The sequence below is a fragment of the Salvelinus sp. IW2-2015 genome, linkage group LG4q.1:29 (genome assembly GCF_002910315.2).
Source record: "Salvelinus sp. IW2-2015 linkage group LG4q.1:29, ASM291031v2, whole genome shotgun sequence".
NCBI classification, from domain to species: domain Eukaryota; kingdom Metazoa; phylum Chordata; class Actinopteri; order Salmoniformes; family Salmonidae; genus Salvelinus; species Salvelinus sp. IW2-2015.
In genome coordinates this window covers 492,270-517,004 of record NC_036842.1, presented here as the reverse complement: position 1 = coordinate 517,004, position 24,735 = coordinate 492,270, and the positions used below count along the sequence as shown (strand labels likewise).

The 24,735-nt window shown below is 42.0% G+C and overlaps 1 protein-coding gene across 1 annotated transcript in view; it reads right to left on the bottom strand.

Moving 5' to 3' along the window:
- Positions 1 to 24,735, bottom strand: part of LOC111961212 (collagen alpha-1(XXVII) chain B-like) — a 210,349-nt gene that overhangs the window by 151,755 nt on the left and 33,859 nt on the right. Inside the window, 4 exon segments of the mRNA XM_023983294.2 lie at positions 7,972 to 8,016; positions 16,771 to 16,824; positions 16,994 to 17,047; positions 22,447 to 22,500. Coding sequence (XP_023839062.1) covers positions 7,972 to 8,016; positions 16,771 to 16,824; positions 16,994 to 17,047; positions 22,447 to 22,500 — 207 coding nt within the window.

Genomic DNA, 24,735 nt, shown 5'->3' with positions numbered 1-24,735 from the left:
TGAGGAAATGTTGAGTGGGCAAAAAGGAATCCTGACTTAATGAAGTGGTGATTAAAGAGCTCAGCCATGTGCTTGTTGTCAGTAACAACCACATCATCAACTTTAAGGGACATGGGCAGCTGTGAGGAGGAGGGTTTATTCTTCAGGTCTTTAACCGTTTTCCAGAACTTCTTGGGATTAGACCCACAGAGAGAGAACTGCTCCTTAAAGTAACTAACTTTGGCCTTTCGGATAGCCTGGGTGCACTTATTTCTCATTTGCCTGAACGAGAGCCATTCAACCATGAGTATGCGTGTGCTGAGCCTTTCGCCAAGTGCAACTCTGAGGTGGAGTAACTCTGTAAAATCACAGTTGAACAAAGGGCTAAACATTTTTTTAAATTCTAATTTTCTTCATGGGGTCGTGTTTGTTAACAATATCACTGAAGACATCAAAAAAGAAGGTCCAAGCATCTTCGACAGAGGGGATCAAGCTGATTCTATACCATTTTACAGAGGCCAGGTCATGAAGGAAGGCTTACTCATTAAAGTTTTCTAGCAAGTGTTTATGACAAATCAGGACAGGACGTTTCACTGAGCAACCATTACAAACACAGGCTGTAAAAGAGTGATCACTAAGGTCAGTACAGAAAACACCAGACTGGTACCTATCAGGGTTATTTGTGAGGATAATATCAAGGAGAGTGACCTTTTCTGGGTATTTGGAGTCATACCTTGTGATTGGTAATAATCTGAGAAAGATTTAGGACTTGGTCAGGTGGTTTAAGCATGTCCCAGTTTAGGTCTCGTAGCAGGTAGGGTACAGGCCAGCGCTGAAGGAGAACGATAACACCCCACAACAGCCAACAAAGTGTTATTTGAATGTTTAATGCTTAAAAACCAGCAAATCAAATTGTTTGGGGACAGACTTGGTGGAGACAACCGAGTACTGAAGTTGATCCTTGGTAAAGATTACCACTCCCCCACCTTTGGAAGATCTGTCTTGCCAAAAAAGGTTATAGCCAGAAAGGTTAACTTCTTTGGGCTGCAGGGGCAGTATTCAGTAACTTGGATGAAAGGTGCCCATTTCAAACGGCCTCGTACTCAATTCTTGCTCGTACAATATGCATATTATTATTACTATTGGATAGAACACTCAAGTTTCTAAAACCTTTTGAATTATATCTGTGAGTAAAACAGAACTCATTTTGCAGCAAACTTCCTGTCAGAAAGTGAAAAATCTCAAATCGAGGCTCTGTTCCAGGGCCTACCTAATCTTTTGCTTGAAATCTATTAGTATACATGCACTTCATACGCCTTCCACTAGATGTCAATAAGCAGTGAGAGAAGAAATGGAGTGTATAGCTTGATCTGAGGTCGAATAAGAGCTCTTGGCATGACGTGACACCAATTTCCTGTTTTCAGGAAGGCGCGAGAAGGAACCGGGGATTGCCTTCTGAAAAGCTGTCGTTATAGACGGCTACTATCTCCGGCTTTGATTTTATTTGATAAATGTGACAATATCATCGTAAAGTATGTTTTTTCAATATATTTTAATCAGATTATTGAATTTTTTCCGGGAGTTTTGGCGTGTTCCGTTCTTTGCGTTTGTTCACGATGGACAGCTTCGCGCCACTTGGCAAGTTTTGCTTGCTCATTCGAGAGGGAAAAATTACATTCTAAATCCAAACAACGATTGTTCTGGACAAAGGACCACTTGTACAACATTCTGATGGAAGATCAGCAAAAGTAGGACCCATTTATGATGTTATTTCCTATTTCTGTGGAAAATGTGTCGTTGTGTTTTCCGCTTTGATTTTGGGCGCTCTCTCGCKATAACGTAAGKTGGATGTCGTAKTGAAGTTATTTTTAGAATTCTAACACGGCGATTGCATTAAGAACTAAGCTATCTTTAATTTSCTGTCCAACATGTATTTTTTAGTAACGTTTATGAATAGTTATTTGATTAGATTAGGTGCCTCCAAGATTTCTCCGGACATTGTTATTGCATTTTGCCTAGTATTCACATTGTATAACCACGATTTGTGCCGCTAAATATGCACATTTTCGAACAAACAATATATGTATTGTGTAATATGATGTTAAAGGACTGTCATCTGATGAATTTTGAGAAGGTTAGTGAAAAAATTAATATATTTTGCTGGTTTATTCGTTATCGCTACTGTTGGCTTGAATCAATGCTGTTGTGTTTTTGGCTATTGTAGTAAGCTAATATAATGCTATATTGTGTTTTCGCTGTAAAACACTTAAAGAATCTGAAATATTGTCTGGATTCACAAGATCTTTGTCTTTCATTTGCTGTACAACATGTATTTTTCATAAATGTTTTATGATGAGTATTTAGGTATTTCAATTTGGTCTCTGTAATTGTTCTAGCTGCTTCGGTGCTATTTCCGATTGTAGCTGCAATGTAAAACTATGATTTATACCTCAAATATGCACATTTTTCGAACAAAACATAGATTTATTGTATAACATGTTATAAGACTGTCATCTGATGAAGTTGTTTCTTGGTTAGTTTGGTTGGTTCTTGGTTAGTTAGGTTGGTTTTGTGCACGCTACCTGTGCTGTGAAAAATGTCTGTGCTTTTTTGTATTTGGTGGTGAGCTAACATAAATATACGTGGTGTTTTCGCTGTAAAACATTTTAAAAATCGGACATGTTGGCTGGATTCACAAGATGTGTATCTTTCATTTGCTGTATTGGACTTGTTAATGTGTGAAAGTTAAATATTTCTAAAAAATATCTTTTGAATTTCGCGCCCTGCACTTGGCCTGGCTGTTGTCATAAGTGTACCGACGTCGGGCTTGCAGCCCAAAGAAGTTAACATCATTATTCAAAACACTCTTTCTTAACCACGTCTCAGTAATGACCAACACATCTGGATTGGAGCTGTCAACCCACACTTTCAATCCATTTTAGGTAATAATCTTCTAGTGTTAACGTGCAGAAAACCCAGGCTTTTACGAGAGCAGAAATCAGTGAAGCAGATATCAGAGCACAAGTCAGAATTGGTGCTAGCAACAGTAGATGGGCCAGGGTGTACATGCACATTTCCAGATATCATCAACAGTAATACAATCAAGGCACAGCAGAGGACAGGGAAAGCTCTGCAGTGTTGATGTATGACATGAGAATGTGCATTAGATGGCAACAGGATCATATTATACAGCAATTTCAGCAGGTAACATGAATACAAAGCCGGCGAGAGGTGGATAGAATAGGATGGGGGGCCAAAAGTCTGTGTAACCAATAGAGAGTCAGAGTCCCGAACAGTCTGTCCCACGGTAGGGTAAACAAGAAAGTTAATAGTCAACAAAGCATGCAGGAGTCATGAGGCAAATAGCAAAATGAACAAGAAAAAAAAAATACTGCTATTTTAACTGCTACATCTTTTCTGAAAGTAAAACAGTCAGGGTTCAGACCAGGTCATAGTACCATCTCTGCTACTTCTATGATTTTAAATGATCTCATAAATTGTTTAGATACGAAGAAACACTGTGCTGCCCTCTTCATTGACCTGTCCAAGGCATTCGACACTGTGGATCACACCTTACTTATTCAGAGACTCTGTCTCGGATTACAACACTAGATTACAGGGTTGGTTAATGCTGGAGACTCCACATGTATCCATAGAGTTGGGCAAATCATCCTTTTCCTACCAGGCCCTTATCATGTGTAATAATCTCCAAGTAACATTTCATTTGGATGTGTTGTTGTCTGTGGGTCAGTTTAGTTGAAAGGCTAAGGATTTTTATAATGATAAATGTGTCTTATGTTTGATTGTTTATTGTGTATATAATATTTGCTATTTAAGTTGGTGTTTTAAATTGTATAAAATGTTATTTTCTGTATTGTTCCCAGAGCACATTTGCAAATGAGACCTAGGTCTCAATGTGTTTTTCCCTAGTTAAATAAAAGTTAATAATAATTTGATCCAATTAGGGCTTGGCATGGGGGGTGGGATGGGCAGATTGAAACCAAGTTTCTTACAATGCAAACGTGTTCATGCAGAACTTCCTTCGACGTGCATAGCCCCTGCACAGTGCACACAGCCTCCTATTGAAGGCTCCCCCATTCATTTGGCTCGGGCCTATGCGTACAGCAGAGCCTCAGAGAAGTATAGCTGAGGAGAGGTGAAAGGATGAGCCCTCTGCCAACCCCCATCAACATTAAATCAGTAAGGGGGGTCTAAGATATGGTATGGGAGGGTCGGGCTTGTCATTAGATGCTCCAGTCGTGTGCTCTTTGCTCTGGTAATACATCACATTGCATTAGCAAAACAGAGTTATTACTCAATCCCTGTTTGCCTCCTCATTCAGACAGAAAAAAGCATGTGTTCATCTTGTCCATGCAAAAATAGTCTTAGACTGGGGAAGTATGGGTGGAGGAGGACACAAACACACTCTCCTCACGCCTCAAGGAATTGCCTCCGTTGACGTCCCTTCCACCGTTTTTCTCTCTAAGGCCATTTTCCTCAAGAGGACTCCTTGCAATTAGGCTGAAAATAGCCTTGATATGTTACGCATGCTCCAGAACCTTAAATAGCCTGGACACTACGCTGCTTATCCAGTCTCCTCCACTTCTTCCAAAGACTGTAACGTAGCAACTGTCAGCAAAATTGTTAAGAGGTTGTAAAAGCAATTCTAATGAATGCAACCGTTGGACAATGGATGAATATACTCCAAACCTTTTGAATTTTAAAATCAATCAGATATTGACTAAATTATAGCACATAAAACATGTTACTGGCACGGACAGTTTAGGGATTTTGGTGGGAATACAGGTATTACATTAATATACATGCTCTAATGGTATCAGGTATTTGTGAAAATATTTTGTGTTAAAATAAAGTACGCTTAAGTATGCTTAATTTGCATAAACACACTGGGTGTATTTTCAATATGAATAAATTAACATAAAGGGGTGGAACAGGGCTGCAAACACCAACAACTTGCTCTGTCTAGGCTTACCTGCACTCACCACGTTCTGTTGCATAATTCAGCAAGTGTGTCAATAGCAGTATACCATCAGATTAAAAATCAACACGCTTGACTCTATATTACATCTATCTATACATACATTTTTCATTTACATTTTGGTCATTTAGCAGATGCTCTTATCCAGAGCTCTTATCCAGAGTGACTTACAGTAGTGAATGTATACACTTTCCTACTCTATTCATACTATACATTTGTCACGTGCGCTCCTTCTCCGGCCTCTAGGTCACCAGGCTGCTCGTTATGGCGCACACCTGTCACCATCGTTACGCACACCTGAGCGTCATCAGACTCACCTGGACTCCATCACCTCCCTGATTACTTTCCCTATATATGTCACTGCCTTTGGTTCCTTCCCCAGTCGTCATTGTTTCTGTTCCAGTGTCATGTCTGTGTGCTGTTTGTGTTTTCTTGTTTGGTATTATGTTACGTTTATTTATTAAACCACTCACTCCCTGAACTTGCTTCCCGATTCTCAGCCCACACGTTACAACATTGTTTGCGAGTTCAGACATAATAGCACTATGAACTGAGTGTTGATTTCAGCACATTTCATTTGTAAACATTTCAACTGTATTAAATTATTACTTTTTTTTCAATTGGGCAAAAAAATCTACACATCAAAATAATGTTACCTTTCTTCTCTTTCTTGTGATGTAACTTCCAAGACCATGCATTAAATCCCTGACGAAGCTTTAGCGTTGTTATAGATGCAACGGAAAAACAATATATTCCATTTTGACAGGTCATTACAAACACGTCTGTGGTTGTAATGTTAAAGGGAAGAAAAAAAACGACAGGCACAAAGCAAGAGTAAGAAAGAGTCGCAATAAAGTGAAAAGAATCAATCCAGTGAGATTTAAGTGACAGGTGGATTTTGCACCCCTCAAACACAGGAAATAGATGAATGAAAAAGACAGATCCTCAGGTGGGAGGGGAATGAGCGTTGCTACTGTTGTGTGTTCCTTGGGTTGAATCAGTATAGTGCTGCTATACAGTGATATGGTATGAGTGGCTGTGTCTGTGTTGGATGGTGTGAGTGGCTCTGCTCTTGGAGCTGGAACAGCCCAGCCAGCCAGATCTCTCCTCACTCCATTTCTGGCTGCCTCCAGGCATGTTAGGCTCAGCCATTTGCCAACTGCAGAAAAGGGATTGGGGCTGGAACTCCCAAGAGTCGATAATGGAATCAATCTGATTGATAGATGCTTTAGAATGGCAAATCATCATCCGTTACCATGGTCGCCATAGCACTTTTGCGATCCCATAATACAGTCCATAATTTGGGCTGTTGGACATTGACGGAGAGTGGCAGACTGAGGCGAGACATAATGGGTTTGGAGTTGCTCTGGTCTTGGAGATATTTTTTGCATCAGGGGTCATTGATAAGAGCTTTCCTATGGCACTGTAGCAGAGACATTTTGACAGAGCAACAATGCGAAGATGTTTCCAAAACGAACTGCATCATTCCAAATACCCAGCACAACACTTGATTGACAATAACAATTGCTTTGCAAATACACAATGTTAACTTTACACCAGTCGTGTAAAGTACTTAAGTAAAACTACATTAAAACCTTTTAAGGATCGGACCCTTTTTTTCGCCTAAAATTACATACCCAAATCTAAATGCCTGTAGCTCAGGAACTGAAGCAAGGGTATGCATATTCTTGATACCATTTGAAAGGAAACACTTTGAAGTTTGTGGAAATGTGAAATTAACGTAGGAGAATATAACACATTAGATCTGGTTAAAGATAATACAAAGAAAAAAAACAATATTTTTTTTAGCATCTTTGAAATGCAAGAGAAAGGTCACAATGTTTTATTCCAGGTTAGGTGCAATTTCGATTTTGGCCACTAGATGGCAGCATTGTATGTGCAAAAAGTTTGACTGATCCAATGAACCATTGCATTTCTGTTCAAAATGTTGTTTCAAGTCTGCCCAAATGTGCCTAATTGGTTTATTGATACATTTTCAAATTCAAAACTGTGCACTCTCCTCAAACAATAGCATGGTGCTTCTACACCTGCATTGCTTGCTGTTTGGGGTTTTATGCTGGGTTTCCATACATCACTTTGTGACATCAGCTGATGTAAGAAGGGCTTTATAAATAAATGTGATTTGATTTGACATAGTATTCTTTCACTGTAATAGCTACTGTAAATTGGACAGTGCAGTTAGATTAACACGAATTTAAGCTTTCTGCCCATATCAGATATGTCTATGTCCAGGGAAATGTTCTTGTTACTTACAACCTCATGCTAATCACATTAGCCTACGTTAGCTCAACCGTCCCACGGGGGGGAACACCGATCCTGTGGTTAAAGTAATACTTAAGTAATACTATTTCTATTTTTGACAACTTTTACTTTACAACATTCCTAAAGAAAATAATGTACTTTCTACTCCATACATTTTCGCTGACACCCAAAAGTACTACTGCATTTTTAATGTTTAGCAGGACAGGAAAAATGTCCAATTAACACTCTTAAAGAGAAAATCCCTGGTCATCCCTACTGCATCTGATCTGGCGGACTCACTAAACACAAATTTGTAAATGATGTTTGAGTGTTGGAGTGTGCCCCTGGCTATCAGTACATTTAAAAACAAGAAAATTGTGCTGGCTGGTTTGCTTAATATAAGGAATTTTAAATTATTTATACTTTTAGACTTTTACTCAAGTAGTATTTTACTGGGTGACTTTCCCTTTTCTCAAGTATGACGGTTTTACTCAAGTACCACTGCTTTACACCCACATAAGTAAGCGTTGGCCTTATGCACATCATAAAAGGAGAGGTTTTGAAATTAGTGAAGTATTGTGACTGGCTAAAGGAAAATTAGGGATATTTATGTTATCTACGCATTTATGTACTATCAAAACAGTGCCTTGTGTGTATGTAGAGGTGTAACATGACATGTGGTAACCAGTTATAACTGAGTTTTTACTGGATATGAACTAATTAATACTCACAGGCTCTCCTTCGTGACCAGGTGGACCAGGATGCCCTCTCTGTCCCTGAGGAGAGAAACACAAAGAAATGAGTACCACGCATAGAGACAAATTGAGAGCGAGCAAGTGAGAAATTATAGATTGAAACAGTTAAAGAAATTAGGTAAAATCTGAGAGAACACTGAAGAATAATGAAAGGGCACACGCAGCGAGAGTACTGCAGTCACGGAACACTAGCTAACACTGTTCTTCTTGTTCACCCACATATCTACACACGACCCTAACTCAATCACCAAGTTTGCTGACGACATGACAATGGTAGGCCTCAATGGCACGACAGTCTACAGGGAGGGCTAGAGCCCTGGTGGAGTTGTGTCAGGAAAATACCCTCTCCCTCAAAATAAAAAACAAAGGAGCTGATCGTGGACTACGGGAGACAGAAGAGGGAGCATGCCCACATCCACATCGATGGGGCACAGTGTAGAGCGTCAAGAACTTCAAGTTCCTTGATGTGCACATCACTGAGGACCTGAAATGGTCCCACCACACCGACATCATGGTGAATAATGCACAACATCAGGCAGCTGTAGAGATGTGGCATGGCCCATAAGACCCTCACAAACTTCTATAGATGCACCATTGAGAGCATTCTGTCAGGCTGCATCATCGCCTGGTACGGCAACTGCACGGCACCTCAACCGAATGGTTTTCCAGTGGGTTGTGTGGTCAGCTCAATGCATCACCGGGGGCACACTGTCTGCCTTCCAGGCCACTTACAGCACTCTGTGTCAAAGGAAGGCCAAGAAGGTCATCAAGGACCTCAGCCATCCGAGTCATGATCTGTTCACTCTGCTACCATTTAACAGAAAGAGACAATACAGGTGCATCAAAGCCGAGACCGAAAGACAAGAAAAACAGCTTCTATCTCCAGGCCATCAAACTCTCGAACAGTCATCATGCCATCTCCTGTAGTAAGTGGGAGTAGTAAGTAGTACTCCTGTAGTAAGTAAGAGACAAATATAGACTCACTCAGTAACACAAGACACATACACACAAGCTCACACACCTCATACTCAAATATACCACCTATTTAATAAAGGCGCTGGAGGGGATGGCTGCCGTTTTACGGGCTACTAACCAACTGTGCAATTTTCTTTGTTTTCTTAGCATTGTTTGTAACTCATTTTGTACATAATGTTGCTGCTATTGTCTCTTATGACCCAAAAGAGCTTCTGGACGTCAGAATAGCAAATACTCACATTGAACTGGACAAAGATTTTCTTTAATGAGTCCGACGTGAAGGAAATACTGCTTTGTCCAGACAGGGCCCAAATCCCCATCATCGGCGTGAAGAAAAGACCAAGGAAAAGGGGGAGGACAGCGGGGTCCCTTGGAAGAATTTGCAGACAAGTAGGTAAACCACCACTACTCTCCGTATTATTGGCTAACGTGCAATTATTGGAAAACAAACTGGACGGTCTACGATTAAGACTTTCCTACCAATGGGACATTAAAAACGGTCATATCTTAGGTTTCACCGAGACGTGGCTGAACGACAACGCGGATAACAAAGAGCTGGCTGGCTTCTCAGTGCATCGGTAGGACAGAGAAGCTATGTCTGGTAAGACGAGGGGCGGGGGCGTGTGTCTATTTGTCAATAACTGCTGGAGTGCAATGTCTAATATTAAAGAAGTCTTGAGGTATTTCTCACCTGAGGTAGAATATCTTATGATAACCTGTAGACCACATTTACATTTACATTTACATTTAAGTCATTTAGCAGACGCTCTTATCCAGAGCGACTTACAAGACCACAATATCTACCAAGTGAGTTCTCATCTATATTATTTGCAGACGTTTATTTACCACCACAAACCAATGCTGGCACTAAGACCGCACTCAACAAGCTGTGTAAGGCCATAAGCAAACAAGAAAATGCTCATCCAGAAGCGGCCGGGGACTTTAATGCAGGCAAACTTAAATCCGTTTTACCTCATTTCTACCCTCATGTCACGAGTCCACAGAAGAAGAAAAATTCTAGACCACCTTTACTTCCACACACGGAGACGCATAAAAAGCTCTCCCTCGCACTCCATTTGGCAAATCTGACCATAATTATATCCTCCTGATTCCTGCTTACAAAACCTAAAGCAGGAAGTACCAGTGAATCGCACAATACGGAAATGGTCAGATGACGCGGATGCTATGCTACAGGACTGTTTTGCTAGCATAGACTGGAATATGTTCCGGGACTCATCCAATGGCATTGAGGAGAATACCACCTCAGTCACCAGCTTCATCAATAAGTGCATCGACGACGTCGTCCCCACAGTGACCGTACGTACATTTCCTAACCAGAAGCCATGGATTTCAGGCAGCATCCGCACCGAGCTAAAAGCTAGAGCTTCCGCTTTCAAGGAGCGGAACAATAATCCGGACGCTTATAAGAAATCCTCTATGCTCTCAGACGAACAATCAAACAGGCAATGCATCAATACAGGACTAAGAGTGAATCCTGCTACACTGGTTCTGACGCTCATCGGATGTGGCAGGGCTTGAAAAACCCAGCCACGAGCTGCCCAGTGACACGAGCCTACCAGACAAGCTAAATGCTTTTTGTGCTTGCATCGAGGCAAGCAACACTGAAGCATGCATGAGAGCACCAGCTGTTCCGGACGACAGTGTGATCACACTCTCCGTAGCCAATTTGACAAAGACCTTTATACCGGTCAATATTCAGACGGATTACCAGTATCGGTACTCATATCATGCGCGGATCAACTGGCAAGTGCCTTCAACCTCTCCCTGACCAAGTCTGTAATACCTACATGTTTCAAACAGACCACCATAGTCCCTGTGACCAAGAAAGCGAAGGTAACCTCTCTAAATGGACTCCTGAGTGGCGCAGCAGTCTAAGGCACTGCATCTCAGTGCTAGAGGCGTCACTACAGACCCTGGTTCAATCCCGGGCTGTAGCACAACCGGCTGTGATTAGGAGTCCCAAAGGGCGGTACACAACCGGGAGTGCCATAGAGTGGCTCACAATTGGCACAGTATCATCCGGGTTAGGGAGGGTTTGGCAGGGGTAGGCCGTCATTGTAAAATAAGAATGTGTTCTTAACTGACTTGCCTAGTTAAATAAAGGTTAAATAAAATAAAAAATAAAAAAATTATTACCGTCCCATAGCACTCACGTCGGTAGCCATGAAGTGCTTTGAAAGGCTAGTCATGGCTCACATCAACACTATCATGCCGGAAACCCTAGACCCACTCCAATTTGCATACTGCCCCAACAGTTCCACAGATTACCCAATCTCAATTGTACTCCACACTGCCCTTTACAAACTGTACAAAAGGAACACCTATGTGAGAATGCTGTTCATTGACTGCAGCTCAGCTTTCAACACCATAGTGCCCACGAAGCTCATCACTATGCTAAGGACCCTGGGACTAAACACCTCCCTCTGCAAATGGATCCTGGACTTCCTGATGGGCCGCCCCCAGGTGGTAAGGGTAGGCAACAACACATCTGCCACGCTGATCCTTAAAATCGGGGCCCCTCAGGGGTCCGTGCATAGTCCCCTCCTGTACTCCCTGTTCACCCACGACTGTGTGGCCAAGCACGACTTCACCATCATTAAGTTTGTAAACGACACAACAGTGGTAGTAGACCTGATCACCAACAACAATGAAACACCCTATAGGGAGGATGTCATAAACCTGGCAGTGTGGTGCCAGGACAACAACCTCTCCCTCAATGTGAGCAAGACAAAGGAGCTGATCGTGGACTATAGGAAAAGGAGGGCCAAACAGGCCCCCATTAACATCTACGATGCTGAAGTGGAGCAGGTCGAAAGTTTCAAGTTCCTTGGTTTCCACATCACCATGAACTATCATGGTCCAAACACACCAAGAAAGTTGTGAAGAGGGCAGGACAACACTTTTTCCCGCTCAGGGGACTGAAAAGATTTGGCATGTGTCCCTAGATCCTCAAAATTGTCAGACTCCAGTCACCCAAGTCATAGACTGTTCTCTCTGCTACCACACGGCAAGTGGTACCGGAGCACCAAGTCTAGCACCAAAAAGGCTCCTTAACAGCTTCTACCCCCAAGCCATAAGACCGCTGAACAATTAATCAATTGACCACCCGGACTATTTACATTGACCCCACCCCCCCTTCTTTTTACACTACTGCTACTCGCTGTCTATTATCTATGCATACTTACTTTGCAAATGACCTTGACTAACCTGTACCCCCGCACATTGACTCTGTACCGGTACCCCATCTATATAGCCTCGTTATTGTTATGTAATTTTCTTGTGTTACTTATATATTAAATTATTTTACATTAGTTAATTTAGTAAATATTTTCTTAACTCTATTTCTTGAACTGCATTGTTGGTTAAGGGCTTGTAAGTAAGTATTTCACGTTAAGGTCTACATTGTTGTATTTGGCGCATGTGACAAATTAAATTTGATTTCATATATACACACACACACACACACACACACACACACACACACACACACACACACACACACGATCACAAACACATACAGTGCTGTGTCCCATATAGAGAGAGACATTAAACACTGGATCGTTCGTACCGTGTATTCATATACTGTATTCTTATATACACTACTTTACATTGCATTTTTGTGAAATAACATATGCCATTTAGCAGACTCTTTTTTTAGAGTCATGTGTGCATACATTTTACGTATGGGTGGTCCCAGGAATCGAACCCACTACCTGGAGTTACAAGCGCAATACTCTACCAACTGAGCTTAAAAGAACCACACTGTGCCATACTCCACATATTTATATACTGGATTATTGTTCACATACTGGATTATATACTAAAGGGCCGATGAAGACTTAGGAAATGTATGCCTTTCCTACACACTTCTCAGTAGTTGGTATCAGGGGTTGGAACCTACATGATTTTCCAATCATTTCGTTCTGAACAGAACCATCTTTTTTTTGTTCTGTTCCACTGTTCTGACCAGCGAAATAAAGTTCTGAACCGGTTCGAACAAAAAAGATTCCGGTTTATATTGTTCGATAAAAGATTCTTTGAAGATCCTTCAAAGTAAACTCTCATTGATCTTAATTTAACGAATACACCATAGAAATATGTTTCTACTGGTGTCTTCGCCCCAAGACATTAGCGACCGTTGCACAATTGTTTGTGTTAGAGATCTAAATCTAAGATCCGTGTCATCACAAAGAAGGAACTTCAAAAACTTCAGTGAACAGGCTTCTTTTTTTTTTTACATGATTTGTATTTCGGTGACCTTGATTGTATTTCAGTTATACCTCAACCTGATTTAGCTTTGAGCCTTTTTGCAGATGTATTCAATACTATTGTGGATAATCAGGGTTTAATGGTAGATTGAATGCCTGGTACACTCCGGGGTCATTCATAAAAGAGATGATGCTTGGGTCAAGGCAGTGTCGTCAGTTTTGGGACCTGTTCTCTTCACTATTTATATAAACACCACAGGTCAATCTGTTAAAAATGTTAAACTTCATCTATATGTGCATGATACTATTAAATTAAACAGTCAGATTTTATAGCTATTGTATGAAGGAATCGCCTGCTGTTTTATAACTTGTGCTCAACACAGGCAAAACTAAATACTTGTTTTTAAACTCTCATAAGAATGGTACTGTAACGCCCGTCGGAAGAAGTGGACCAAGGTGCAGCGTGGTACGTGTTTTCACGATTCTTTATTTTCTCAGAACACCAAACAAAACAACAAAAGAATAACGAACGTCACATTCTGTAGGCTTCACAGAGCTAACAAAAAACAACATCCCACAAAACTAAGGTGGCAAAACAGGCTGCCTAAGTATGATTCCACCAATCAGAGACAACGATAGACAGCTGTCCCTGATTGAGAACCATACCTGGCCAATATATAGAAATAAAGAACATAGAGTTTCCCACCCGAGTCACACCCTGACCAACCAAACATAGAGAATAAAAAGATCTCTACGGTCAGGCGTGACAGTTACAGATTGAACTACATGTTCACTCAGATGGTTCGAAAGTTGTCCCACATATACATTGAAGTTGGATGTTTACATACACTTAGGTTGGAGTCATTAAAACTCATTTTTTCAACCACTCCACAAATGTCTTTTAACAAACTATAGTTTTGGCAAGTTGGTTAGCACATCTACTTTATGCATGACACAATACATTTTTTTCAATTATAACTCACTTATCACAATTCCAGTGGGTCAGAAGTTTACATACACTAAGTTGACTGTGCTTTTAAAAAGCTTGGAAAATTCCAGAAAATTATGTAATGGCTTTAGAAGCTTCTGATAGGCTAATTGACATAATTTGAGTCATTTGGAGGTTACCTTTGGATGTATTTCAAGGCCTACCTTCAAACTCAGTGCCTCTTTGCTTGACATCATGGGGAAATCAAAAAAATCAGCCAAGATCTCAGAATATTTTTTGGGGACCTCCACAAGTCTGGTTCATCCTTGGGAGCAATTTCCAAACGCCTGAAGGTACCACGTTCATCTGTACAAACAATAGTACGCAAGTATAAACACCTTTTGACCACAAAGCCGCCATACACGCTCAGGAAGGAGACGCGTTCTGTCTCCTAGAGATTAATGTACTTTGGTGGGAAAACTGCAAATCAATCCCAGAACAACACAAAGGACCTTGTGAAATTCTGGAGAAACAGGTACAAAAGTATCTATATCCACAGTAAAACGAGTCCTATATCGACATAACCTGAAAGCCGCTCAGCAAGAAGAGGCCACTGCTCCAAAACCGCTATAAAAAGTTCAGACTACGGTTTGCAACTGCACATGGGGACAAAGATTGTACTTTTTGGAGAAAATGTCCTCTGGTCTGATGAAACAAAAATAGAAATGGTTTGGCCATAATGACCATCGTTATTGAGGAAAAAGGGGGAGGCTTGCAAGCCGAAGAACACCATCCCAACCGTGAAGCACGGGGGTGGCAGCATCATGTTGTGGGGGTGCTTTGCTGCAGAAGGGACTGGTGCACTTCACAAAATAGATGGCATCATGAGGAAGTAAAATGATGTGGATATATTGAAGCAACATCTCAAGACATCAGTCAGGAAATTAAATCTTGGTTGCAAATGGGTCTTCCAAATGGACAATGACCACAAGCATACTTACAAAGTTGTGGCAAAATGGCTTAAGGACAACTAGGTCAAGGTATTGGAGTGGCCATCCCAAAGCCCTGACCTCAATCCCCTAGAAAATTTGTGGGCAGAATTGAAAAAGCGTGTGCGAGCAAGGAGGCCTACAAACCTTACTCAGTTACACCAACTCTGTCAGGAGGAATGGGCCAAAATTCCCCCAACTTATTGTGGGAAGCGTGTGGAAGGCTACCTGAAACGTTTGACCCAAGTTAAACAATTTATAGGCAATGCTACCAAATACTAATTCCAGCCAAAACCATTATCTCCGCCAATCATGGTTAGCGGCATGTCTTTTTCCGTGGCTAAACCAACTTGGCTTGTCATTTAACAATTTTATTCGTATTTACAGATGGCGTACAGTACAAGCTTGTTATTAAGGCACATGAAAGTTCACATGTTCCAGAATTCATTTCTGCCAAAAAATGCATTTTGATAGAAAATAAATGTTGATGTTCAAATGTGAAGTAGTGACGTGCGACATTCGCCTAGTTTCCTGAAACAAGTCACATATGTCTGATGTATTATCCCTTGACAACGTGTGCCTGTATCATAACAATTTGATTACTCTACTAAACTCATAATTTATCCTCTCTATGAGGACAAGGGTAGTAGTTTACATTGTCATCAGAGAAGAGGCTTCCACACACACACACACACACACACAGAGAATCCAATCCAACAGAACCTCTGTCCAAGTTCCCGATATCAATTTCCTAGAAGTATGACTCACCCCAGTCAAGACTTTCCTGCTCATTATGACACCAGTGACTTACATGTGTATGTCCCCCCCTCCACCCTGAGCCCCCCTCCTCCTGCTGACAGTATGAACCTCCTCCCTCCCTCTCCTTCATTCCGAACAAAACTGTAGCCGACCCAGCTGACACAGATTGTAGAAGTGGTGAGCACAGCAGAACCGCTGGCATGGGTCAGAACCTCATGGGTCTCCCAGTCACTGCCAGTTGTGACACAGCCTGGGATTGAACCCGGGTCTGTTGTGACGCCTCAAGCACTGTGATGCAGTGTCTTAGACTGCTCACCCTCTCAGGAGGCACCCAGCAAATTGATTTTAACAAACAATTGGTCCCCCAAAAAATGCGGCCCTCCGTTGAATTTCCAAATCCCGATGTGGCCCTCAAGCCAAAAAGTTTGCCCACCCCTGTTATAGAGCAACAAAGCATGAGGAGAGAGAGAAGATAATCTCCTGCAGCTCAAAAAGGGACTCACACACACAGAGAGAGAGAGAGCGACAGAAAAACAGAGGAGAGAGAAGATATATAATAGTGACTGACTCATACCGAACTGTCTTTTCTTACGGTCATGTTCTAGCATATTTGGCTGACTGATGTTATGACCTCACACACATTGTGCAGAGAGTATTCTTTCTTGGTCCAAACTTGTGTTTGTATGCATTTGGAGTACTAGACGTGTGTGTGTGTGTGGGCGCATTTGTGTGCGTGTCTGGGCCACATTGCAGCTCACATCTTGACATAGAGAGGGACCCATTCCAGCTCACAACACGAGACTCCAGTTATATGGGCTTTCTGATGAGAAAGTAGTAGAGGATGAGAGGCAATGAGGTTTAAAGCAAACGATAGGTGAGTGTCTGTCTCTCTTACCTTTCGACCAGCCTGGCCGATTAGTCCAACTTGGCCAAGAATGCCTGGGTCTCCCTGAAAGACAGTCAAACACATATAAATACATATCATCTCAATACACAACCTAGATTCAAGTTAGACTAAACTTGAATAGAATGACTTTATTGTACTTGATAAATATACAGTTTGCTGGTCAAGGAACTGGTCAAGGTGAAGTTAGGTGACGGGCGGGGGGGGGGCTTACCTTCTCTCCTTTAGCGGCTGTTCCAGATGAGAGACCAGGGTCTCCGTTCCTCCCCTGAGAAAAACACAGAGAAAGAGGACCAATTAGTGACGCTTAAAAAAAAACAAAGCACACTTATTCACACTGACACATACAACCACCTAACAGTGATACTTGGTTATTTGGTCCTATTTTACCATACGTAGATAAACGTTATGCCGTACCGCAGTAGAGTACCTATACTGTAATTACACTGCTTTTATATGGATACTGTCAATTGGGTTTGATATAAGGTATCATGAAGTGGGAAAAAACTCCTCTCCTCACACATGGGAATGCTATGTTCATTACCTCATTTTTGATAGCTTTTGAGGCCTAATCAATGAATGAATCATCATCTATCAATATGATTGTCACAAGATATTAGCAACAACCTGCTCAAACAGCGAGTGACCGGAGTGGAAGGAGTGAAAGCAACCCTCCTTGGACACATGGGAAACCTTATGATTGTAGCAGTCTTTTTGAGGTACCCCTCCTTGGAAAAACCATATGGTTGTATCGGTTTCTTGAGGGGTACCCCATCTGCAGACTGTCTCAGGATCACTCTGTGGTGAGATTTCTCCCCAGCGGCCTTCCTGCCAGACAAAACAAGGATTCGTTGTTGGAGTGAAGAGAACAGTAATGGGTCTCTACACTTCAAAGCCGCAGGTCGGAAATTTAACTCATCGTATGGACTTCTTTTTCCCAAAGAGCTCCTGGGATTTATAACTTTTCTGTATTAAGGGGTGATGAAAGAGCACTATCGGGGAGCGCTCCTGCACATTAAACACTTTGAAAACGTTCTCTCAAAACACCTGCTTAACGAAGCGAGCGGCTCTGACGCCACCCCCCACCCCCCCAAGCAACACCTAAGGCGTGTGTTTACAGAGGATAATTTATGTTGCTCAACTGGAGACATTGCTGCTTTGACGTACTACGTAAGCTAGTAGGCAGCAGCTACTCTTCCTGGGGTCCGGCAAAATGAAGGCAGTAATACAATACATTCACAACAGACAGCAGTTGTACAGGACGAACATAAGTACAGGTATGCGTTTTCAGATTTGACATTATGTGTGTGCCCTCTGACCCCTACTCTACTACCACATATCTACAGTGCAATACAAAATCATGTGTACCTGTGTGTATGTTATCGTGTGTGTGTATGCATGTGTCTATGTCTGTTTGTGTTGCTTCATAGTCCCCGCTGTTCCATAAGGTGTATTTTTTATCTCTTTTTAAAATCAAATTTTACTACTTGCATCAGTTACTTGATGTGGAATAGAGTTCCATGTAGTCATGGCTCTATGTAGTACTGTGCACCTCCCATAGTCTGTTCTGGACTTGTGGACTGTGAAGAGACCTCGTGGCATGTCTTGTGGGGTATGCATGGGTGTCCGAGCTGTGTGCCAGTAGTTCAAACAGACAGCTCGGTGCATTCAACATGGCACAAGCGCATTCGCACTGTGTTGAGCAACACAAATTAGGAAAAAGTTGGTGGATGTATTCAATAGATTTTTTAAATTAAATGTATGAGTTTCATAACATCGCGGAAGGACCGCAGTTGTATAGGTATACTTTTTCAGAATTGACATTTTTACAAGTATTGGCTGATGTTGACGCAATGTGGCATAGCCACAGGAAGTATGGGTGTTGAAGGTGCTGCAGCACCCCCTGGTTGTGAAATGGTAAAACTGTAATGTGTGTTGCAGTAAAATAAAACATAAAATGATTGATATAAATGATAATGGGATTGGGGTAGGGAATGGGAAAAAAACATGGAATATTTATATATGGGGCCCATTCTGCATGGAGAGCTCTCAGCTCTGTTTATATATGGAGCCCATTCTGCATGGAGAGCTCTCAGCTCTGTTTATATATGGACCCAATTCTGCATGGAGAGCTCTCAAGCTCTGTTTTATATATGGTCCCCATTCTGCATGGGAGCTCTCAGCTCTGTTTATATATGGCCCATTCTGCATGGAGAGCTCTCAGCTCTGTTTATATATGGCCCATTCTGCATGGAGAGCTCTCAGCTCTGTTTATTATGGAGCCCATTCTGCATGGAGAGCTCTCAGCTCTGTTTATATATGGCCCATTCTGCATGGAGAGCTTCAGCTCTGTTTATATATGGCCCATTCTGCATGGAGAGCTCTCAGCTCTGTTTATATATGGTCCCCATTCTGCATGAGAGCTCTCAGCTCTGTTTATATATGGAGCCCATTCTGCATGGAGAGCTCTCAGCTCTGTTTATATATGGAGCCCATTCTGCATGGAGAGCTCTCAGCTCTGTTTATATATGGTCCCATTCTGCATGGAGAGCTCTCAGCTCTGTTTATATATGGCCATTCTGCATGGAGAGCTCTCAGCTCTGTTTATATATGGCCCATTCTGCATGGAGAGCTCTCAGCTCTGTTTATATATGGCCCCATTCTGCATGAGAGCTCTCAGCTCTGTTTATATATGGCCCATTCTGCATGGAGAGCTCTCAGCTCTCTCAGCTCCTGTTTATATATGGGGCCCATTCTGCATGGAGAGCTCTCAGCTCTGTTTATATATGGAGCCCATTCTGCATGGAGAGCTCTCAGCTCTGTTTTGTAAACGGTGAGCTCATAATATGCTCTTATCTATTCAGTTGTGGGGATTTGAGTCAGACACATGCTCTGCTGTACCTCTCCCCTCGCTCTCTCCCTTTTCTATTCTCTCCCCCTTGTGGTGGATATCAAGTGATCTGGGGGGCAGGTAGCCTAGTGGTTAGAGAGTTGGGGCCAGTAACTGAAAGGTTGCTGGATTGAATCCCTGAGCTGACAAGGTAAAAAATATTTTGTTTTTCCCCTGAACAAGGCAGTTAACCCACTGGTCCCCAGTAGGCTGTCATTGTAAATAAGAATTTGTTTTTAACTGACTTGCCGGGTTAAATAAAACTGGAGCAGTGCTCGCAATTAGTTATTCACTTCTGTTTTCTATTAGTTTACAATTCTAAACTTAACGAAAAGGGAATGGAAACAATATCTAGTAAGTAGCATGGCATTCTCTCACCCACAGCTCGCAGGCCTGCTCCTGCACATGTCAAAGGCCTGCTCCTGCCCATGTCAAAGGCCTGCTCCTGCCCATGTCAAAGGCCTGCTCCTGCCCATGTCAAAGGCCTGCTCCTGCCCATNCCCATGTCAAAGGCCTGCTCCTGCCCATGTCAAAGGCCTGCTCCTGCCCATGTCAAAGGCCTGCTCCTGCCCATGTCAAAGGCCTGCTCCTGCCCGTAGCAAGCAACACAGTGCTGGGATCAGACCAGTGAGTGGTGCTTTCCTCCCGCTGGTGCTGGATAGAGGTGAAATGCTTTTCTCCACTTTTTGTCCATTTGTGCTCAGTTTTAATAGACACAATCTTAGTTACAACATCGCTCTCTTTATCTCTCTCCATTGTAATTATGAAGTACAAAGACATTTGCACTCTGTTCACAACGGTCTTTTCCTAGGCACATAAGTTTCAAATTTGAGTTTCTAAAGGCTAGAGCTGCCACTTTCAAGGAGCTGGACACTAATTCGGATGCTTAAAAGAAATCTCACTACGCCCTCCGATGAACCATCAAAAACATAAGGCGTCAATAGAGGACCAAGATGGAATCCTACTACACCGGTTCTGATGCTCCTCGGATGTGGCGGGCTTGCAAACTATCATGGATTACAAAGGGAAAACCAGCTGCGAGCTGTGCAGTGACGCAAGCCAACCAGACGAGCTAAATGCCTTCTATGCTCGCTTCGAGGCAAGCAACACTGAACCATGCATGAGAGCACCAGCTGTTCCAGACGACTGTGTGATCATGCTCTCCGTAGTCGATGTGAGTAAGACCTTTAAACAGGTCTTACTCACAAACAGATTACCAGAACGTGTATTCAGAGCATGCGATGACCAGCTGGGAAGTGTCTCCACTGACATTTTCAACCTCTCCCAGACTGTAATACCTAAATGTTTCAAGCAGACCACCATAGTCCCTGCGCCCAAGAATACCAAGGTAACCTGTCTAAATGACTATCACCCTGTAGCACTCACATCTGTAGCCATGAAATGCTTTGAAAGGCTGGTCATGGCTCATATCAACACAATCATCCCAGACACCCTGGACCCAATCTAATTCACATACGCCCCGACAGATCTACAGATGATTCTATCTCTATTGCACTCCACAGTGCTCTTTCCCACCTGGAGGAGAGGAACACCTATTTAATGCTGTTCATTGACTACGGCTCAGCATTCAACACCATAGTGCACTCCAAGCTCATCAGTTTGTGGTGCATTCACTCATAACACTTTTTGAGTGATAAATTAGTGCATCGTCTTCAAGAGTAATAAGGTAAACAAATGCATGTATTATTCTCAAACATAGTCCATACATTCATTATTTGTAACAATTAGATCTTTCATTGCTTTAAACTAGTAGCTAGCTCATCTTGATCATGTGTTGTTCCTTCTCTCTTTCTAGAAGCAATCAGTTACAAGACAAAAATACAGATTGAAGCCTTCAATCAATCTGAGGACAGCGAAATATATGTGCACCAGACAGGTCAAGGCTTCTTGCATGCATAGCTTTGAGATGTAAATGACACTCTAAAATTTTTTAGATTGTTTGGATGACCCAATTGCTAGGTTGCAGGCATTGGGTCAATAGTTGGGTTGTTTTCTGTAAGTACAGCAAGGTTGGGTTGTTGGTGGAGGGTTATTAAGGTTGGGCTATGAATATTTGACCCAGCCAACGGGTTAATTCTCCCGCCACCAGCGCATGAAGTCCACCAGAACGTGAGAAAGTCTTCTAGTTCTAGTGCTACTGAGTGACTGACTGAGTGGAAAATGGCTAATGTTATTTTGACAGACTAAAGGTGTTTTGGCTGACTGAAAACGGCAAGTAACAAACATTACAAATTATGGATTTCATGGTCATTCAGGTTAAATAGGTTGTCCTATCATAAAAGGTAGCTAGCTAATGTTAGCTGGAGCGTTAGCTAACGACTGTTAGCCAGCGAGCCATTTTCTGTGCTAATATCTCTGTCTGTGGTAATGTTAGTTAATTAACGTTAGTATCGTTACCATGCTCGCTATGCTAGCTCACTGAAGTGTTGTCGCGGAATATAACTAAAAATGTACATTTTTTGTCGATGTTTAGGTTACCTAGCTAGCTACCTTAGCTAGCTAAGTCTGACACTTATTTTGGACTGTCTCGGACACTGTTTCACTCGTTAGCTAACATTAGCTAAAATGTTGTCATGCCCAAAAAATGTCATCTTACTAGCTCGGACTTTGCTGATAGCTAATTTATTGAGGAAAAATACAATTACTATGACTGTGATATGTAGTTGTCCCAACTAGCTTGAATGCACTAACTGTAAGTTTCTGCTAAATTACTAAAATGTACAAACAAACAAAAATTGTGTGTGTGTGGGACATACCTTAAGCCCAGGTGGACCTGGATGGCCAGGTTTTCCATGGGGACCGGGTCCACCCTATCAGAGACAAAACACAATCAAATGTTGATCAGAATGACAATCTTTATATTGGCATAAGCAGAGGCCGTGGGTAGTCTGGAGAATGTCAAATCTTTTACACCCATATCCTACAGTTGAAGTCGAAAGATAGCATAGGCCTTCGCCAAATACATTTAAACTCAGTTTTTCACAATTCCTGATATTTAATCTGAGTAAAAACTCCCTGTCTTAGATCAGTTAGGATCACCACTTTATTTTAAGAATGTGAAATGTCAGAATAATAGTAGAGAGAATGATTTATTTTAGCTTTTCTTTCTTTCATCACATTCCCAGTGGGTCAGAATTTTACACATATTCAATTAGTATTTGGTAGCATTGCCTTTAAATTGTTTAACTTGGGTCAAACGGTTTGGGTAACCTTCCACAAGCTTCCCACAATAAGTTGGGTGAATTTTGACCCATTCCTCCTGACAGAGCTGGTGTAACTGAGTCAGGTTTGTAGGCCTCCTTGCTCGCACACGCTTTTTCAATTCTGCCCACACATGTTCTATAGGATTGAGGTCAGGGCTTTGTGATGGCCACTCCAATACCTTGACCTAGTTGTCCTTAAGCCATTTTGCCACAACTTTGTACGTATGCTTGGGGTCATTGTCCATTTGGAAGACGCATTTGCGACCAAGCTTTAACTTCCTGACTGATGTCTTGAGATGTTGCTCCAATATATCCACATTTTTCTTCCCTCCTGCAGCAAAGCACCCCCACAAAATGATGTTGCCACCCCCGTGCTTCACGGTTGGGATGGTGTTCTTCGGATTGCAAGCATCCCCCTTTTTCCTCCAAACATAACAATGGTCATTATGGCCAAACAGTAATATTTTTGTTTCATCAGACCAGAGGACATTTCTCCAAAAAGTACAATCTTTGTCCCCATGTGCAATTGCAAACCGTAGTCTGGCTTTTTTATGGCAGTTTTGGAGCAGTGGCTTCTTCCTTGCTGAATGGCCTTTCAGGATATGTCAATATAGGGCTCGTTTTACTGTGGATATAGATACTTTTGTACCTGTTTCCTCCAGCATCTTTACAAGGTCCTTTGCTGTTGTTCTGGGATTGATTTGCACTTTTCGCACCAAAGTATGTTCATCTCTAGGAGACGAAACGCCTCTCCTTCCTGAGCGGTATGACGGCTGCGTGGTCCCATGGTGTTTATACTTGTGTACTATTATTTGTACAGATGAACGTGGTACCTTCAGGCATTTGGAAATTGCTCCCAAGGATCAACCAGACTTGTGGTCTACAATTGTTTCTGAGGTCTTGTCTGATTTCTTTTGATTTTCCCATGATGTCAAGCAAAGAGGCACTGAGTTTGAAGGTAGGCCTTGAAATAAATCCACAGGTACACCTCCAATTCACTCAAATTATGTCAATTAGCCTATCAGAAGCTCCTAAAGCCATGACATAATTTTCTGGAATTGTTCAAGCTGTTTAAAGGCACAGTCAATTTAGTGTATGTAAACTTCTGACCCACTGGAATTGTGATACAGTGAATTATAGGTTAAATAATCTGTCTGTAAACAATTGTTGGAAAAATTAATTGTGTCATGCACAAAGTAGATGTCCTAACCCGAGTTGCCAAAACTATAGTTTGTTAACAAGACATTTGAGGAGTGGTTGAAAAACACATTTTAATGACTCCAACCTAAGTGTATGTGAACTTCTGACTTCAACTGTATATGATTGAGCATGTGTGTACGTTGGGGGATTAGGTAAAGGGGGAAGATTATGGAAAATGGATGTAAAATGAAGGGGTTCTAGCACATGCATTTGGTTTTCCCACACCCCATTCTCCTCTAACCGCCACCCGTATTGCCCCCCAGTCTGTAGTCTCCCCAGGGCAAAAATGGTAGCTTGTTTGCATACAGACACAAACACAAATAGAAACATGCAGAAACACACACACAGATGGATTGGTGTACATTTAATTTTGTCCATTGGTTCACATTTTAGTCTACAGCAGTGGTTCCCAAACTTTTTATAGTCCCGTACCCCTTCAAACATTTAAACTCTAGCTGCGTACCCTCTCTAGCAAAGGGTCAGTGCACTCTCAAAAGTTTTTTTCCCATCATTGTAAGCCTGCCACACACTATACGATACATTTATTAAACATAAGAATGAGTGAGTTTTTAACACAACCCGGCTCGTGGAAAGTGACAGAGAGCTCTTATAACTCTTCACAACTGTCAGTGTCCATGCTAG